This window comes from Lontra canadensis, unplaced genomic scaffold (assembly GCF_010015895.1).
Source record: "Lontra canadensis isolate GAN:19392208 unplaced genomic scaffold, GSC_riverotter_1.0 scaffold1, whole genome shotgun sequence".
NCBI classification, from domain to species: Eukaryota; Metazoa; Chordata; class Mammalia; order Carnivora; family Mustelidae; genus Lontra; species Lontra canadensis.
In genome coordinates, this window is record NW_022630995.1 from 87,378,596 (window position 1) to 87,399,421 (window position 20,826).

Consider the following 20,826-nt stretch of genomic DNA (forward strand, 5'->3'; position numbering starts at 1 on the left):
TTAGAGTCCATTCATAAATTAACCATAGTTACTACAGCCACCAAATTTCCCCCTTGACCTTCAACTCCTACTCTTTTCCCCGACACACAGTTCCACTTTTACTAATATTCAGAGTCTGTTACCAAAAAGTGACCTTTACTTTCACTCCCACCTAGCAGATCCAAAGAACAGTTTCACTTTGTGACATTCTCCTCTGGGTTCGTTCTACCTAAGATACATGATTTTCCAGTACAGTTCTGCTTTCTCTTTTGAGTCTGAGCAGAGGACTTGGAATGGCCAACGAGACTGGAGTTCCAGAAATCCAATGGATGAAAAGAAACAAAAAGCTCTCTGAGGGAATAAAAACAAAACAAACAAACACACACTCACACACACAAAATCTGTTTAAGAAAGGCTAGCCAGTGTGCCTGTTTGCTGGCAATAATTCCCTGGTCATTAAATCAATCATGCCCTGAACGTCAGCCAGAGCTCTTTTTTGAATTAGAGTTCTGTCATAGGCAAAGGAATTTTCAGAAGGGCAGTTCACTGGTGGTTACCAAAAGCACCGTGGGAGCTGGAAGCCTGCTGGTCAGGGCATGTGTGCTCAGGGATCCCTTTATGCATCCAGAGACCGCCAGTGGCTCTGCAGCTGCCAACTGTCAAAACTGTGTGTAAAGATGAAAAACGTTGCTCAGAAGTGTGGAAAATCCCCTCAGCCTGACAAGTTCTAACTAGGTACAGTTTTGAGAAATTGGGTCTAAATAAAGCTGCTGAGGGCCCTACTATAACGTTTTTGAGAAATCTTGGACTGTAAAGTGTCCTATTCTTAATTTAAGATTATGCAAAGGGAATTTGTAATTTTCATAATGTCATTGTAAAAATTCTTCTGTAGTCATCCTAGTCACCCTTCGCCAGTGCTTGGTACTCTCAGGTGTGATCGGTGTTACCTGTTGGGTGAGAACTGTCACGAGGAAGTTCTTCCCCTCGTCTGTACCCATGTGGGGCCAGTAAAGGAGCTGAGGCAAAGTGGTCGCAACGCCTCAAGATACAAAGAGAAGAGATGCCAAATGTCACCCCAGTGTTGCCAGGTAAGGGCTCTGCTTCTGACTGTGGTTTCTGACAGTGGACACGGTTGCCTGGGCACCACTAGCCCATGGAGTGCCTTCGTGTAATTGAGAAACAGGTGCTCCTCCTTCTGGGAATAGGCAGCCCAGTGCAGAACTCTTAGAGAGGCAAGTGGAGAACCAGGGAGATCCCATCCTTCCCTGCCCCCTCAGTCGGGGCTCTGACGCAGCAACCAGAACCATGCACCCTGTCAGTGAACCTGACAAGTTCCCTGCCCCAGAGTCACCTCAGAAGGATTGAGTTCCCTTAGCTTCCTTTCCTATTGAGTCTTCCTTGAAACATTCTTTTCAAGGTGTCTCAGTCTGGCACACACCATCCGTTCCAGTTGAGTGTGGGAGAATTGGAGAGATAAAAATCAGTTCAGTTATAAGTTTAATCTCACATCTCTCAACTTGTCGTGGGTTGAAACATTTAATCGATGGTTGCCGGTGACATTTTCTAATCCATCTGATGCCTAGCCTAGCTCCTGGCCGGGACATGTGGAGTTCTGTGGGTTCCTTGGCCAGCACAGGGGAGCAACATTCTTTCCTCACAGGCTTCCCGCTCACCTTCATTTACTCTTAAATAAAAACTGCTGTCAATAGCTATCACAAATATTTTACTCAACTCCTCCTAGCTCTTGCCCTGGCTGTTCCCTGAGGTTGTGCATGGAGTGGGGAGGAGGAGGCCGTCCGCATGAGCACTTCCCAGTTTTCTTGCCCTCCACAGGGTCTCTAGATTTTCTTTCTTTGTTTTGCTTTTGGCTGGAAATGTCTATCTCCTTGCTCTCATCCTTGCCCAGTGCTTTCGCCTGGGGCTGCTGTGGTGTGTCCTGGCGTTCTCAGGATATTTTATTTTTTTGGAGCGTTTCATCAAACCACCTCTCAGGTTTTCTACAACTTTGTGTCTCTAGCTATCATAGAGGATCTGTACCCTTTTCAAAAGAATTTTTGGAAAGTTTTACAGGTTAAAGATGTTATCTTTCTTAGGAACCTCCTAATTCTTCATTTTTATTTTAAAAAACTTAAATACTTAAGAGTTATGTGTGTATTTTATGACGTAAACTCTAGGGTCTTAGTGCAGACCTTAGTCGCTTTTGAGAGGGGTTGTTCTCATAGCATATTCCATGATTTTGTTAACATTCTTCTTGAAACTACTTATGTTTTTCAAACAGGTATACTAAAATTTTAATTATTTGAAAGCAGTTAATCTTCTTGATCAGTATTCCTGGTCCTCACTGGATCTTCTGAGCCATGTTTATTAAGCAAATTCACTATAAATTTGTTTGGAGGTCAGGTAATTATTGCTATTTTTATGAAATTCTGGAATGTAATCTCCACAACAGCAGAGATTTTTTCTTTTTCTTTTTTTTTTTTTTTAAGATTATTTATTTATTTGACAGAGAAAGAGAGATCACAAGTAGACAGAGAGGCAGGCAGAGGGGGAGGTGGGGAAGCAGGCCCTCTGATGAGCAGAGAGTCTGATGCAGGGCTCCATCCCAGGACCCTGAGATTATGACCCGAGCCAAAGGCAGAGGCTTAAACCACTGAGCCACCCAGGTGCTCCTTCTTTTTCTTTTTTGTTCATTGATATAATGTGCCAGCCAGCAAGAAGAGCATCTGGCACATAGTAGGTGTTCAATAATTATTTGTTGAATGGATGAATGATAAAATCTAATCATTCTCTTTTTATTTTGCTTTTTTACCTCTGTAAAGCTGTGAGGATGATTTCATAAGCAAACAATACGTTTTGGGTTATGTTTTCTCTGAATGCAATTCCTTACAATGAAAGTCATATACCACTTTTCATAGCTACCCATAAACTTATTATCTTTCCTGTAGTTTATTGTTTTTCCTTTAACATTTTGGTTTGAAAAGGTTTTAAAAATGTCATTGTCATTGCTTCTTTTTTCTTTCCTATAATTTACAAAAAAAAAAAAACCCAAAACCAAAAAACAAACAAAAAATGAAATCTTTCCTAGCCTAGATCCTTAAGAGAAACCAAATATTTATACTGAACCAGAAATATATCTATTACCTATACCCTTCAGTTCTTTTTTAAAACCTCTTTTTAAAAACACGACAAAATATTTTTATTGCTACTCAATTTTTTAAAATTGTTTTTGCCTACTTGCAATCTTAGTGAAGTTTTCCCATGTGTGTTTATTCAGTGAAGCAAGATCTGTCCTTAGGGAAAGGTTTCTTTCTATGACTTAAATTTATTTTCATACTAGTGGATCTGCATCATGAAATTCTACTGCTTGCAGATAAGGCCTTTGACTTTCTAATATGGCTCTTCTTATTAATTAAATTATTACTAGCAATCCTCACATCTCTTTCTTGATGGTGACCATATTTTGAGGAAGTTTCCTAAATTTGCCCTCAAATTCCTTCAGAATCTTTGGGTGAATCCCAATTTTTTTTTTTTTTTTTTTAATGTGTAGCTGTGTCACAAGACTTAGAATAGATCCTACATGTGCTTGAGCTTGGACTTAGGTGTTAAGAAACACCCAAAGTCTTTAACAGGAAAGTCAAAAACCAAGTTTCTTAACTCTGAACAGCCACCTGCTTGTTCTTTTATTTTTTTAAGTTTTTATTTTAATTCCAGTTAGTTAACAGTGTTTTTTTAGTTCCAGATGTACGATATAGTGATTCAACACTCCATACATCAGCTTTTACATTGCCCTGATAGTCTCACTCTCTTCTGTTTTTTTCCTGTCTTTGGGGTTTAAATACACTGTATTTTATTAACGTTTATTAAGCTCCATAATTTAAGCCAAGTTGGCTCATGTTTATTCTTGAATATTTTAAATTGAATTCCTATCTTGCCCATGGATGTCTTTACTAAAGGAAAGGCCTTTAGTACTCTAATGATACATTAATCAGAAAAAGCAAAATATAAAAGTTAATATACCCTTAGCCCCAATTTTAAAAATATGTATGTGTATCTAAAGAAAATATTTATTCAAATTTTCTGCATTAAAGTTGTATTCTTGTAATTATTGTAAAAATATTTATTACAAAAGATTAAAATACTTGTTATTCCTATTTATTCAGCATATTTGAGACTTGACATTGTTAGATATTCATACTTACATTTAGCATGAATGTATATCTTTAAACAATTAATTTTTTTATCTACAAAACTAAATTCTTTTCTCTGCATATTTATGATTTCATTTTTCTGAAAATAGTCTGACCAATGTTGTGGTTTTCCAAATCTCACTGGAATTCTGAATCTAATTTTTTTGTGTTATGATCTCCATGACATAGTCAACCACACAAAACTATTTCCTGTACCAGTCCTGATTTTTCAGTTCTTTAGGACCTAATCTTGTGTTATGAAGCTTTCTTTTCTAAGTGTCTTCTTCTTTCAAATGATACTTGCTATGGGGATGGGGGGGACAAATTTTAAAAAGATCTACCTTTACCAGTGTCACTATGATCTTTCTAATGCTTTACCTTTGGCAGTGAACACATAATCCTTGCTCAGTGGAAAGCAATAGTTAAGAGGGCAAATGATCTCATCTCTGGGAACCTCAGTTTCCTCAACTGTAAGACAGGGGAGGCAGCTCTGACCTCAAGAGGGACTTTGAATTGAATGAGATAAAGCACATACAGTGTTCAGTGCAGTGCCAGGGTCAGTAAATGCTGCCATCCCCACGACTAGCCTGGATGGGCAGGTTATGTTTGTCATATTTCAACAAGTGTCCCTGAGTGAGGGTGAATGTCCTGTCTTTAGTAGAAGGCTACTGTTTCCCACCCATCCTGTCATCACTTGTCAAAACAATGTCACCTTACCCACCTGTTGGTCCCTGTTTTCACTACAGAATGCTACCTGGCCTTTGAAGATGCTCCTTTTTCCACTGGATCTCTGAGATACCAGTTATTTGGGAGGTTCACTAGGTTGCCATGTATTCTGACCTACCCAATTTTAGTAATTCCTGTTCTAGTCTTGTGTGTGTGTGTGTGTGTGTGTGTGTGTGTGGTTGCGCTTACACAAATACTGCATTGCTTTAATGTTAATCTTGTAAAGATGTATTAAGAACAAAAACTAATTTTATACCAAATAATAAAATTATTTTGCTTTGCTGGTGTCTTTCATAATCATGACCCTTGAAAATTCACTCCAAATTCAATGGTTTGATATTTTGTAAAAACAAAGAGAAGCCAGTGTTGTTTTTTCCATTTCACCTACAAATAAATAATCCATTCTCTACACTCAGAAATGACTAGATAAGTTTTGTATAGTTTTAGAGCTTTTGCATCTAAAAATAATATGGTGACAGGGGCGCCTGGGTGGCTCAGTGGGTTAAGCCTCTGCCTTCGGCTCAGGTCATGATCTCAGGGTCCTGGGATGGAGCCCCACAACTCTCCACTCAGCAGGGAGCCTGCCTCCCCCTCTCTCTCTGCCTGCCTCTCTGCCTACTTGTGATCTTTCTCTCTATCGAATAAATAAAATCTTTAAAAAATTTTTTTAAATAAAAATAATACAGTGATAAAAACTCATTATAAACATCTGTGATGTTCTCCGATGTCAAAGGTCTCATCCTTGTGTAAAAAAAAATTGTAATTATTGAAAGGAAAAAAAATCCCCTTTTATGCACATTCCTTTCCTTATGAAACACATCCAAAATGATGAGGACACTCTTGGTTGATTTTGAAGGTTAATGGACCTTACACAAAGAAGTTTTACGGAAATATTTGTGGAATCAAATGAGAAAAAAATGTCTTTCTAAGACTTTTTTTTTTTCTAGTGTGTATGGATTTTAGTACTAACCCACATTTCCAAAAGTAGGCTTCCACAATATGAGTTCAACAGAGCCTATATATTTATTGTAAGTCCACAGGGAGGTGAAATGCCAGCTATTACAGAGCAAAGGTGAAGACATTCAAAGTTTGGGGTTTTGTTTGATATTTTGTGTGTTTTTTTCCTAACTTGGTTTTAAATACTATGGTGAAAATAGCTCATTTGTTTTTCTGGAATGGCTAGAAAAGACCATTAAACTAATATGATTCATACAAATGTTCTCCCTCTGTATTCTTTTACAAAACACTTAATCATCTTTGCTTTGTTTTGGTTTGCACTAATTTCACAAATCTCAAAGAAGATTTATTGGCCTGTGTCTTAGTGTCCGCTGCATAATGAAATGCTAATTTCATTTTATAAAATGATTTCAACGTTGAGCATAAGATAATTTATGTGTCAAATCAGATTTTATTTTGTAGGTTTAATATTTAAGTACTTTTTTACTTTGAAATAATTTCAAACTAAAATTTCTAAGTGTACAAAGATCTTTTTACTCCTGTTCCATTCAAAAATAAATTACCCCTGGATGATTTAGTTTGTATTTCCCACAACCAAGGACACTTTTCCACGTAATCACAAAATAATCCCTTATCCACGAGGAAAACCTTTACCTCTACCCTCTGAGGTTCAGTATCAGGGGTCTGCTAATTTACCTGACAAGGGCTGCTTAACAAAAGAAAAGTAATATACATGTACTAATGTTTTTTTTGCACAGGAGTTCACAAGAAACGAGTGAAACTTAAAGAAGCAGTTAGATTCGGGAGCCTATAGATACTTCTTAACAAAGGAAAGAGGTGTGAGCATCAAGAGAAAATAAATTGTAGGGAAATGAATAGGAAATATATGGGGGGGACCGTTGGATGATAAAGATCATTTTGGTCAGGTATGTTTGTGCAGATTAATTTCCATGCTGGCTCTCTATTTCTGTGGATAAAAGTCTCTCTTCCCATCCTGGTAGAGGAGAGGGGTGAAATTTATGCCACCGTCACAAGGGATAATGCATGCTCTGCTTTTAGGGAGATCAGGGAGGACCGAGAAGAATTCCTGTATTTGTCTACTCGTATTTGCCCTCAGCTTCAAATCATCCTATGTTAAAGTGAAATAAAAAGCTACACATCAAAATCAGAAAGTGAACCAAACTGATACAATACTACCACTTAACCCTCAAACCCATTCAATTTTTTGCCAATTTTCTGGTTCATACCCTTCATAGAAAAAAAAAAAAAAGGATGCAATCCAGGATCACACGCTGCATTTATTTTTCATGAGTTTAAGCCTCTTTCAGTCTGAGATAGTTCCCCAGTCTTTGCTTGACATTCACGATGTGACAATTTATAGGCCTGATATTCAGTAGAATGTCTCTCAGTTGGCTTTTGTCTAATGTCCCTCATAGTTAGATTCAGATTATGCATTGGGGCAGGAATATCACAGATGTGAAGCTGTGCGTTTTTAATGCATCCCATCAGATGGTCACAGTTTAAATTTTTCTCATTACTGGTAATATTAACCTTTATCATTTGGACTAAGGTGATGCCTATCAAGATTCTCCAGTGTGAAGTTATTCTTTAGTATTTCCTCCAGTATTCACTAAGTAATGGGGTGGGAGATCCCATGAAATTATGTAAATATTCCATTCTTCATCAAAATTTGAGCCACTATTGTTAGCATCCATTGATATTTCTCAATTTGAATTGTTACTGTGATGGCTGTCAAATATTGATTTTCTAATACCATAGTTTCTTTTACATTTATTAGTAGGCATTCCAATGTAAAGAAAATATTTCTTTTGTTCCAATTTCTGTTCATTTTAAAATTTGTGTATGTATAAATTAGTGAGTTCCTATTTTATTTAATGAGATATAATGCATTCCGATCATTATTTATTTTAATGCTAAAATTGTCCCATTTGTTTTTTTTAAGATTTTATTTATTTATTTATTTATTTATTTATTTATTTGAGACTGAGAGAGAGAGAGAGAGAGAGCCAGGGAAGAAGCAGAGGGGAAGTGATAAGCAGACTCCAAGTAGAGTGCAAGAGCTAGATGCGGGGCTTGACCCTGAGCTCATGACTTGAGCCAAAATTGGTTCAGCCAACTGAGCCACTAGGCGTGCCTAAAATTGTCCCATTTTTTTTTTTTTAAGATTTTATTTATTTGTCTGAGAATAAGAGCACAAGCAGAGGGGAGGGGAAGGCTGAGGGAGAAACAGACTCCCACTGAGCAAGGAGCTTCATGTCAGACTCGATCCCAGGATCTGGGATCATGACCTGAGCCAAAGACACTTGACCCACTGAGCCACCCAGGTGTCCTAAAATTATTCCATTTTAACCAGTTTTCTGAATACTTCTTAATTTTTGGTATAAGAAGAAACTCTGGGTTCATCAATTTCACATTCATATGAACACTGCAAAAAAAAAAAAAGGTAAATAGGGACTATTGCTACCTTTAATAAACCAACTTACCATTATAGGAGGAAATCTATTTGGTGTAAGTCTATTACATGAGTATTAAACAACGATTGCAACATAAAAAGCTAAACAAAACTTTACTAAAAATTGAATACAATTTTTATTAAAAGACTTTAAAAAGAAAATAAACAGAAGTAAGCTACAATTATCACACATGTGTACAATACATATCTCTCCTCTCTCTCTCCCTCTTCTGTAAAATTCAAAATGAAAATGTGAGCAACCTCAGAAACTAGTTTCTACCTGAACTGAATGCAGAGTGCCCTCTAGAGGCTTTATTCAATCAACACAGTCTTTCCAACAGAGGAGGAACCTACTTAAATTTCTGTATGTTTTCAGACACAGTTCTCAGAAAATCCATAGGATTACCCCACACATGATAATAGCTGACCATGTGATAATTCAGCCTATTAGGTACCGCCTTAAGAAAACATGCAAGGGAGGTAACAAAGAGTCGGCAGGTACCTGATGAGTTAGACAAGAGAATTGGAAACATGCCGTCAGAAGATAACAGAAGATATTAAATTCTCATATGTCAGTTTGCGACCTTTGGAAAAGCTGTTATGAAATCTCCCCCAAATTTCTGACACAACAAATGTCTTCATAACCTATTCCATCATTTCCTTAACGTCCGTAGACAGACCAGTGTGGATTCCGATGAGCAAGCTGCCTCACTTGCCAGTCTTCCCTTGGCTCTGCACCTCTGTATGCTGTATGCCACTCCAAATCCACAGACGGCTCATAAATTAAAACCAAGAATGGCAACCATGCTTTAATGAAACTCCAAAACAGATGTCAAAAAAAAATCACATTTAAGCAGATATAGTTTACATAAGTATTATTTAATGATCATTTAGAAAGGTCAACTATTCTAAAATTTTTATAAAGCTCTGGAGTTTAGTGTCTAAATTACTTAATACCTCAGGTATTGACATTAAAAGCATCTCCTGCCATCTTTGATATAATTTAAAAGAATTTGAATGAAATCATTTTGCTAATAGCTGCTCCTTTAAAATAGAAAGTCCTTTCAAATATTTGTCCCAATGAAGTTCAACTTTAGCAATAGTGATTTAAGAGAATAGTTTTAAGGTGATATTGCTTTGTTGTTTGATGGTAACACCTAAATACATGGTCAATAAACATCATTTGAGGTACAAGGGGAAGTATTATAATTAGTTAGATATGACTCAAAATTTAGTCTTTCAGTCTTCCTAGTCACAAGTTGATGTTGTGTAGAGATTTGAGAGATACTTTTTTAGAAGTTAAATGAAAACCACAGTCAACACAAGAATGTGGTTACATCAGATGAAAATCCCAGGCCTAACTTACCTCTTTTGTTTTTTGATATGGACTCAACTGCAAAATATACCAAAATATTCCTGTTGAAATTCTTATTTATAAGGGAGGCAAATTCTTTCCTCTGCACATTTTAGGGCTTGGCTGGGGCTCTGTAATGAAAGTTTACAAGAGAAAAACATACAAATGTTTCTGTGATATGGGAGCCCTTCTGTGGAAATAAAGATCCAAAGAAATTGCGAAACCTAAATGTTTTTCTACTAGGTTGAACAAAGAGAAGCTTTTATGGAAATGTAAAATATATAGCGAAGCTAAAGGAAAATCAGAATTATTTTAACAAGGTCTGTTTGTGGAGAATTCATTCGGTCTTCCTGGCCTGGGTAATAGGAATGTTTCTTTTCTCCTACTAGAGGGAGGGTGTCTTTCAAAAGGAGTCTTATCTCAGTTTTCGGAAAGAAAAGGGGAGATCCGAAAGCTTTCCTTCCATCTGCTGTTTTCCAAGTGACTTTAGTTCAAAAACAATCCTCACGCTGGAGTGGCATATTCTGGAATGGGGTATTCTACCACCGTTCAACATGAACAAAAAAATACATGATTTTTCGGTGCGTGAATATCTAGCTTAGTTTGTTCTCTTCCAGATGTTCATCAATAAGTCAATATGAGAATATTCATACTCCAGAACAATGGTTCAAAAGCACTGACTAGGTGATGCAAATGGTAGAGTAAGTGCCAAGGTTTTCTTGTCTCGAAAAGCAAGGCTGAACTTGCTTTTCATAATGGTGTTTAGGGACAAAGTTTCCTATCACCTCAATCTTTAAGATTATTCACTTTTTATAGTCTGCTTCTTGAAGAGAACAAAACTTTAAACAAACAAACAAACCCTAATGATAGTATCCCATATTAAAACAAAAACAACAACAAAAATACCAAGGACTCTCTGCTTGCCTCCCCTCCCCCTGCCATTGGTCCACAAACCTGTGAAGCTGTGTTCTTCCTGCAGCCTTGTCCGAGAGGGCATTTGTGTTATTTATAACTCTGTGATAAATGATAGGCAGAATAGCAATGTTTGTTTGACTTCTTCTTCTTCTTTTTCCACTTCTTGGATCCTTGCTCCCTGGGGTAGAAAAACTCACATCTCAACATAGAGTGCTCTTCTGGGCTCATCTTGCTCATGATGAGATCTAGTGTGGTATCATTTTCCTCTCATCAAAACTCAGAGAGAGTGTTAGTAAAGAACTGTGCTTAATACTTGCTTTTGAACCCTTATTTATGTTTCTTCTCAAGTGTTGATGTGACTGTGAGTTTAATTAATTAACTGGAAATTCCAATTCAGAAATACCTCCTGAACCCTGCCTACTGATGCCTGAAACTACACCTTGTAGCAGAAAGTTGTGTCCCTGTCACGATATTCATAGCTGTAAGTCAACTCCTTTTCTCAGAGGCAAATGTATTGACATGAGGAGGGGAGAAATAACATAGATCTCATCGTGGGAAAAAACACTCTAAAAAGGACAGAGGGACAGCCTACACATGACTTTTTAATAAAAGCTTCTTCAGGACTACCTTCTATCTTTGTTGACTTTAGATCTAGTTGTTCTTAACTATTTGTTCTCTAGTGCAATATTTAATAATCCTGGCGTGGATCTGTATGTAGATGGATAAGCAAGCTAAATCTGTCCTTGCCTCCAGAGGCTTATAATCGAATGGAGAATGCATGTAAGTAAGCAAATACACACTTACGATAAAGCGTAATAAGCTTTGTAATGGGAGAAAGGCAGGTTGTGATGGAAATACAGAGTTGGACTATCCCATGCAATCTACGATTCAGTTTCCCTCCCATATTTAAGGTGAAAACTGTAGGGTGGCTAACATTAAGCCAAGCAAAGAGGCCAATGTATGCACGTATTAGAATATTTCCCGAGGCTATATCCTATCTCTGTCCTTCTGCCCTTGTGAAAGAGAGGGCTTCACCCCTACAGAACAGCTCCAGTGAAGAGCCAACTCAGTAGGGTAACAGTTTCTACATAGCTTTGCTCACTGGTGCCCTTCCATGGCCTGACCAGCACTTGCCGCAGCTCTATCTCTTCTCGAACCTGGCTTCTCTGTGCGCATGCTCCTCGTGGGTGCAGCCCAGGAGCTCTGTCCTGGGTAGGATGCGCATTAGTTCAGCAACCTGGCACGTTTCAAAAGCACGGAGGAGATAGGTAGGGATCTAGCCAGGAATGCAATTTGAGGGCTATAACAGACTCCATGTTTCTAAGAAATAACCCCATTCTCTGGGCTTTAGTATCAGGCACACCAAGACCATTTTTAGACAGTATTTAAATTATTAAACCACATAACCTTGGGTAAAACTTTAGAAATATTCATTCTTGCCTGAGGCCAATGCTACTTTAAAAACTCTCTGAGTAATCATTTTCTCTTCTACTACCTTCTTAAGCCACAACTGTTGAAGTTCTCAACTACTAAAATAATTAAGACACTTTGACTTATTCATTTAGAACACATATACATATTACAAAGTAATATATTACATATCACATATTACATATTATAAAACATATATTACAGAGTAATTTGTTTCTCTCCACATTGGCCAGGACCATACTCAGAGTACTTATATAATAACAAAAAGTAAAACCTAAAAAATTAGTCTTTGATTATACTCTTTTAGACAACACTTCTCATTCCTGGGTCACCAAAGATTACAACTCCCAGGCTTTGAACATCTGGAAGCATTTCCATTAGAGAAGACCCACTATCGACTTTTCCTTGTCTTATATTTGTAAATGTGCTTTGTTCTTCAAATTCTTCCCTAAAAGGTCTTGGCTTAGGAGGTAAGATCAAAGCACAAAATGTGACCTTGGCAGCAGGCTGGGAGGAAATGTGGACATTTGAAGTGGGCGAGTATATGTGGAGGAAGGAAGAACATTAGTGTCCTTAATTCTTGCCCTGGCTTTGCAATCCGTCATTTAACCCCTCTGTGCCTCATTTGTGTGTGTTCTAATGCAGGAGATGAATTAAATGAATTTCAGGTTATTTCCAAGATTGTAGTTATTTGTCTATTGAGTAAAATAATGTTCTTCAGGAATGTACACTACTGGCCAATACCAATGATGCAACCGTAGCATGTAACCATCAAAACCAAGTCTGGTGGATCTGGATTGCATGCTCACCATGAGTCATTACCAACAACTAGAAACTTGATGACTTTGAAGTATAGATATCCAGTGATATTAACGTCAATGCACAAAAAGTTAAAAACAGGATCATCATACAGCGTAAAATGAACTTATGTTCATGGTTTTAATTCAATTCATTAATTAATGATACCCCAGAAGATAAGAAGACACATTCAAAGAGCATTTGAGGAGCTGGGTAGTTATAGGCAATTTGATAAAGGAATGTTAGAATAAGATGGTTAGATATTAGTTAATGCCCTACAAAACAGGAACCCATAACCTTCAGGATTATCTTTTCTAGCAGAGAGGTTTCTACAAATGAAAAATGTCTAAGCTCTAATCAAATAGTAAAATTTAAATAATGAAATAATCCTTGGATAAGCTTATTAAACCATGGCATTCAAAGACATGCTTTATACTTTGTTTAATTGGATAATTTTTTTAAGGCCTCTGTACTGGAGACTTTCGAATGTGTAAAAGAAGTCTGAGGGCTCCAAATATACCTATTTGGCATATCGTTCACCTCTTTCCATATTTTCTGTGGTTGCTCACTGGGTGAATCATTTTTTCCTGGTGGTAGTCTAGGGAAAATCAGCTCACACATCATACATAATTTAGGGAAAGTTTTTTTTAAAGCTTCATTGTCATACTGGATTAACTTACTATCCTACTGGTAAAATCTGATTCATATTAATATCATTTCTATTTACTTTTCTATGTTGGTTTATTTTTGCATGTGAAAGGTAGGAATGAGGGATAATAATTCAGGAGATTTATATTCATGTGATTTTAAAATAAACTACGAATAAGTCAGGGTCCAATGGGAATTTACTAGACTTCATTGAACTCAGTCATGCTCACCTCAGAGAACTCTGGGCTTAACAGTATTATCTCTGTAATTCTCTGTTCACTTGTGATTTAGCAGGGAAGCCAAGTCAAATAAAAATTTTAGTAAGAGTATTTGAATCAAAGAGACATTTATGAATTTCTGTACTTTCTTCATGGTAAAAAAGAAATTAAAGTGTACTCTTAGAGAAAGCCATGCTGAGATTTGATTTTTTACAATGTTCACTCATGACAGTAACTTAAGTCGGGTCAGTAACTTTCAGCTTTTGGGGGAAGTCCAGAACTTGATAAAAACTATAGACCTTTCCTTTAGAGGGAGACAATGAGCATATAATGCATCTATTATTTCATATTCAATTTTATTTGGGATGATTCGTGGACCACCTGCATCTCATCTATGCACCCTGATCAATAACTCACAACTTAGAAAAAAGGAGTCACATTGAAGATAGGTCATAGGTGAGACACCTGAACCTCATACCTTGTCTTCTAAAGCTCTCCTAACATCTGACTTTGTAAATCAGCTACATTTCAGTTTAGACCCCAGTAGGTTGTTTTCTTTGAAGCTGAAGCAAACACACTCAGCAAGATGGAAAACCTCAATTATTTGGGGATAACATAGGACTCTTATGGTCTTGCTGTGTTGACAATTCACACCATAGAGTGAAATGTCCTGGACTTCAGAGTGCATCCTTATCCTGCCCCTTATAATGAGAGACCTTAAGAAACGTTTTTTATTGTTGTTGTTTTTAAGATTTTATTTATTTGAAAGAGAGAGTGTGTGCCCACACATGAGTGGGAGGGAGGGGGAGAGGCAGAGAATCTCAAGCAGAGTCTGCACTGAGTATAGAACCAGAAGTGGGGCTCAATCTCAAGACTCTGAAATCATAACCCTGAGATCATGACCCGAAATGAAACCAGGAGTCAGACACTCAACTGACTACCACCCAACCACTCCAGCACTTCTTTCCTAAGGCTCAATTTTCCCATCTGAAAAATAATGGTGATTAAGAAGTAGGGACTGGAGTGTAGGTCATTGGAACCATAAACCTCAATCTGATCAGTGGGGTAGAAGTAGAAGCAGGAAACCGATCCAAAAGTGAGTATAGTATGTACCCAGTAAAACTCACACAGGATTATGTAGGCTTTGTTCTATTTGTATATAAAAATTTGGTAGAGTGTTATTCTTTTTAAGGCAACTCTGGACCTAGAGTTGAAATGTTATATTAAAACTATATCTATGATGCATGCAATTATTTAATGATCTAAAGAGAAAAGCAGAGTTTATCAACTTTAATTGATTCTTCCTCTCAACTGTCACATTGTTGAGCCTAACAGAAAGAAATAAACCTTGTTAAGTACTGTTTTTCTTTTTTTTTTTTTTGTAGAATATATCTAAGACCAGTTGAAATTCATGAACTAGAACAAATTTCACTAATAAAAAACAATATAAAATATTTTATCTAACAAATTCTTATATTAAAGAATAATCTAAGAGATTTGCTAAGAATGTTGTAAAACCCAAATAGCAACATGGCTATCTTTTTTTATCCAAGGTGTGACTAAACTTTTTGCTTATCTTGTGAATCAAATTGGATTTTTGTGTGTGTTTTCTAAATTATTTTTCTTTTCAGCAATATGTTAAATGTATTTTTCTTACTTTCCAAGCTCGTTTGTTAGAGCGTTTGGTAGCTGGGCAGCACCCTCAGAATGAAAAGAGTGCTCTCAATTATAGAGCACCTATAGCAGGGCTGGCCCTGGGCTAACCCTTGTACATGTTGTCACTAATCCTACCAACAGTCTCACAATGTAACAGTATTTCTCTTCTTATAAACCACAAGAATCTTCAGAGAAGTTAAGGGACTCTCTAGGTCCCATCATTAGGTTCAACTCTTAAGGCTTATATTCTACTTTCCACTGCATCTAATGCTTTTTTCAGAGGCTTTGACTGTACATTCTGAGGTATACTCATTATAGTGACAACAATGGCCATAACAATGCCAGTGAGAAATAAGCTCCAGTCCTCACTGTGGTAAGATCTCTGGAGTCCCATCCCCTCCTGTGTTCTTTCGGTTCCCAGCTGGGGTCCTGAGCACTCAAGCCCTGTCCCTGCCACAGAGGTCCACACTGAGACCCACCAGCTTCATATATATAACCAGGAGCTCCTTGCCTCTGGTCACCACCACGTGGTTCCCTTCCTCTTTGCTGTCATTTCTCCTCTTCCTGTAGCACTCAAAGTCACCACATGGAGGCTCATTCTTCACCAAGTCCAGGGACCACCACCCTCATAAGACCCTCTGTCTTTGGCTATTATTCTGAGCCCCACACTCAAGAGAGGGAACAGGGTCCCTGATCAGAAGCAAAACGTTTACTCACTTGTCCAAATGAAAAAGGAAGTGGTGGCTGTTGGCATCTAACCATGTTCACCATTAAAGTTGGGACAGTGTGAGAATCAATACCATGTGATTGTTTCTGTGAAAAGTGAGTACCCTGCAATAGTGAATACTCAATGAATTATCGTTGAACATTGAAGAATGCACATAATGCAAGTAGAAGAACGAGGCAGGGGAACCTGGGTGGCTTGGTCAGTGAACCATCCAACTCTTGATCTCAGCTTTGGTCTGGATCTCAAGGTTGTGAGTTCAAGTCCCAGCATGGAGCCTACTTAAAAAACAAACAATAAACAAATGAACAAAATACAAGGCAGCCATGAAGACAGTAATAACTGAGCTCAAGTGTCCATTAGAAAGCAACTGTTAGTGTTTCCTTGCTTCATGATTTATGTCTCAACTTTAGCAGTCTTATGAGTTTGAGGTTATTCACATACATTTTAAATAAGTATCATAATTTAGTGGCTAGATTTAATGTTAAGGTTAGGTGTTGTGAGTTAAATTTTATCACAGAGTCACATTTATTTAATGACAAATATTTATTGAGCTCATGTTATGTGCCAAAGAGCAGAGCAGCTGAATAAAATCAAAGGCCCTTCTTTTCTGGGGCATATATGGGAACTCTGTGGGTGTCAGAGGGAACAGCAAATAAATAAGAAATCAAAATAATAGAAAATTCTAAGAAGAAAATGAACCAGAATTAAGGGATAGTAGTGATGGGTATGAAAAAGCTATTTCAGATGCATTAGTCAGAAGAGGTTTTCTTGTTAAAGTGATTTTTGAGGCAGGACCTGAGTAGCAGTGGGGAGCAGGTTTTGTGGAAGTAATAGCAAACACCAAGTCCCCAGAGTGGGCTTTGTGCTTAGCATGTTCTGTACCCTGTGATGGGGCAAGAGTGCATGGAAGATTTAAAAAAAACAAAACAAACAAACAAACAAACAGATAGGAGGGGAAGAGAAGATGAGCTCAGAAACATAGCAAGGGAGCTAGATCATCTTGGGGCTGCGAAGTTGTTAATGGGTCATACCAAAGTGGTGATCCTGTCTGGGGTCTGAAAGGGCTTAGGAACATGTTTGCCACAGAGGGATGTTGTGACAGAAAGTATTGTGAGCTGGTGATAGGCAAGTCTGGTTCAGATTAGTTCTGAAAACTGCCTCAGGGGCTTAACCTTTGGTTTAGTTCAATCCCAGGGCTATTTGGGACTCTAATCTGAAGGATTTGAGGAAGTTTTCAAAGGAATTTTGCAACTCTTCTCAGAGGGTTATGGGAAACAATTGCAGACTCAATGTCCTGCATATGTAACAGTTTGGGCCATGAAGAATTTTACCCTAGACCCAGTAGCTTGTAACATACAGTGACATCATATGTGGTGCATGAGGTACAAGTTCACAGCCTGAAAGAAAGAATAAATATAAATATGAAGGTCAGGGTGCCTGGGTGGCTCAGTCATTAAGCGTCTGCCTTCAGCTCAGGTCATGATCCCAGGGTCCTGAGATGGAATCCCACATTGGGCTCCCTTCTCAATGGGGACCCTGCCTCTCCCTCTGCCTGCCACTCCCCCTGCTTGTGCTCTCTCTCTCTCTGTCAAATAAATAAAATTTAAAAAAAAAAAAGAAAAGAAAATCTAGTTTAAATCTTGGTGTTATTAACTAATGGTCATGGGAAGGTGAGCAATTCATTCTAGTTCTCATAAATGATAACCATTGGACTAGATTCTCTTTAAGATAATTAATCTTTGACTCTAATATAATACTTCCATTTGGTAGCAAATAATTGCTTAGGCATTTGTTCTCAGGTTAATTGCAAACATATAGCAAGAATGGTTAAGAAACATCATCATTGATAATAACCAAGACATGGAAACTACCTAACTGTCCATCAGTGATGAATAGATAAAGAAGTAGTGGTGGGGATGTGTGTGTATGTATGTATATATATATAGAGAGAGAGATATAGATATAGATAGTTTTTTAAAGATTTAATTTATTTATTTGAGAGAGAGAGAGGGAAAGAGAGAGCACAAGCAAGGGAGAGTGGGAAGGCAGGGAGACTGGCGTGGGGCTCGATCCCAGGACCCTAAGATCATGAACTGAGCTAAAGGCAGACGCTTAACCAACTGAGCCATTCAGCTGCCCCTATACAATAGAATATCATTCAGTCAGGAAAGGAAATACAACTATTTGTGACAACATGGATGGACCTTAAAAGCATTATGCTAAGTGAAATAAGTCAGACAGAGAAAGACAAATACTGTATGTACTATGTGATCTCACTTATATGTGGAATCTAACAACAAAACGAAACAAAATAAAACAAAAAAAAAACACAAGATGAGAAAACCCCCACCAAACTCTCAGAAAAAGAGATCAGATTTGTGGTTACCAGAGCAGGTGGGGGAAGTGCCAACTGGAGGAAGGTGGTCAAAAGGTACAAATTTGCAGTTATAAGATAAGTAAAGACTAGAGATGCTATGTACAGTATGATGACTAGAGCTAACACTGCTGTAGGATGTATGGGAAAGTTGTTAAGAGAGTAGCTCATAAGAGTTCTCACCACAAGGAGAAATGTTTCTTTCTTTTTTTTTTTTTTTATTATATCTATATGAGAAGATGGATATTAGCTGACCCTATCGTGGTAATCAATTCACAATATATGTAAATCAAACCATCATACTTTAACTTATACAGTAATCTATGACAATTATTGCTCAACATAACTGGAAGGAACAAATGAAAAATAAAATAGTAAAAAAGTAAAAAAAAAATAAAACACACATGCACAGGCACATGCACACACAGAGGCTATAGAATCCTATAGATCTGAGTTTTCTCTTGACCCTGCCAGCGTTTGACTTTGCATAAATTTGTAAGTTGGTTAATTTCCTAAATCCAAGTTTGCTTAACTGTAAAATGCGGTGATGGGTGATACCTCAATGGACTCTTGTGCCACTGAGTAAGAAACTGCAGGTCACCCGGTTCACTGTAAGTGCTCAGTTCTGGTCATTGTTATCAGACTGTGAAAATGCATAACTTGTCTGCATCTTACTTTATCATTTTGTATAAATGTGCAAGAAAGTGAAAATTAAACTCCCGTGTTCCTTGAAGTGCTCTAATGGCATGGACTAATACAAAATGATGTCAGAGATTGGGAGATTCTAGAAAGGTACTGTATACCTCCATGCCATTGAAAACTCATTGTACCCTTAAATAATTTTTAATTGGCTTTATAAAATGTGCCTTTCCTGTTCCCCCCTGCGCAGATGTGAAAGCATGGAATTGGACAATAAAATCCGAGATCTGATTGAGAGGAATGCTTCTCCCGATCTTAAAGGGGTGACCCTGGGAGCCACACCAAGTCACAGAAATTCATGTTCCCTAAAGGTAAGAAACCACCTTTTTTTTCTACGTTTTCTCAAAACACCCTTCAACAGTGTGTTCACCCAGAAGAATTTATGGGGACAGTCCCCAAATCATTTACAGTAATGTACTTCCTTGATGACTGAGAGGATAAAGTCAACCACTATAAAACCTCTCTTACACAGTCACTTCCTGTTACTGAGGAAACCCTTCAGCAGAAACACTTTCCCATTTAAAGTGTGATGCCAGGCAGGCAAGTGTTTCTACAGGGAAGTAAGGACAAGCTCAGGCTATAAAAAAAGAATGTCAAATACAGCAACATCTCTTTTTTGGGGAGTAAGTCACCCAATTTGTGTAAACATTCTTACATTGGATTACTAAAATCAGTACAATTCATTGTCCTTTTTTAACATTTAAAAAAATTTTAAAGATTTTATTTATTTGAGAGAGAGAGAGAGAGAGCACAAGCAGGCGGAGTGAAAGAAGGAGAAGGAGAAGCAGACTCTCCACTGAGCAGGGAACCCAACGCAGGGCTCCATCCCAGGACCCTGGGATCATAACCTGAGCTGAAGGCAGACGCTTGACTGACTGAGCCACCCACGCACTCTACATTGTCTGTTTTTTAAAAGAAAAAACAGGCTTTCCAAATAAAAGGAGTTGTCCAACTATGAATTTCTTCTTGTTTCAGGATACTTTTCTATGGTGCTTCATAGAAGCAAATAAAATTCAAGGGTAAGGTCAGGCTAGGAATCTTGAGGATGACTTTCTTGAAATGCATCATAAATGACCACACGAACTCAAGCTCTGTAGTCCTCCTGATTAGAAACCATTTCTAATGATCTTTTCAACTATAAAAATCATACAGAGATTTTTATAGCTTGGATCTCATAGACAAATATTTAATTATGCACCTAAGTTGCTTTCATACACTTATATCTTTTTCTCTTAAAGGAGACCCTGGAATTAAATAAGGTTTAAGCTCCGGACCTCAGTGAAATCTCTTGGCCCACCACTCCCAGAGAACATCTCTTAGCATTTGGGATCTCTCTGTGTCTCTCTTTTTCACACACACACACACACACACACACAGACCTACCCAGTTCGTTGAACCTACCTGTTATCACTTTAAGAATATGCTGCAGATACCCCTCCACCTCTTTTTTCATTCATTTAATAAACATAGAATTGTGTGTGTCTGGCATCTACATACTTTTTCCTGTTTAGAAACTCACTTGCCCCTGACAAAACAGTATCTTTTTTTTTTTCAAGATTTACTTCTTTATTTTAGAGAGAGAAAGAGAGAATGCGCAAGTCAGGGAGAGGCTCAGAGCGAAAGAGAAAATCTCAAGCAGACTCCTCACTAAGCGCGAAACTGGGCTGTGGGGCTCAATTTCACA

The 20,826-nt window shown here is 37.7% G+C and overlaps 1 protein-coding gene across 1 annotated transcript in view; it reads left to right on the forward strand.

The window, feature by feature from the left end:
• TNIP3 (TNFAIP3 interacting protein 3) overlaps positions 1–20,826 on the forward strand; it is a 98,353-nt gene that overhangs the window by 29,780 nt on the left and 47,747 nt on the right. The window contains exon 3 of the mRNA XM_032858551.1: positions 19,333–19,453. Within this exon, the coding sequence (XP_032714442.1) occupies positions 19,333–19,453 (121 nt within the window). The remainder of the gene's footprint in view (positions 1–19,332; positions 19,454–20,826) is intronic.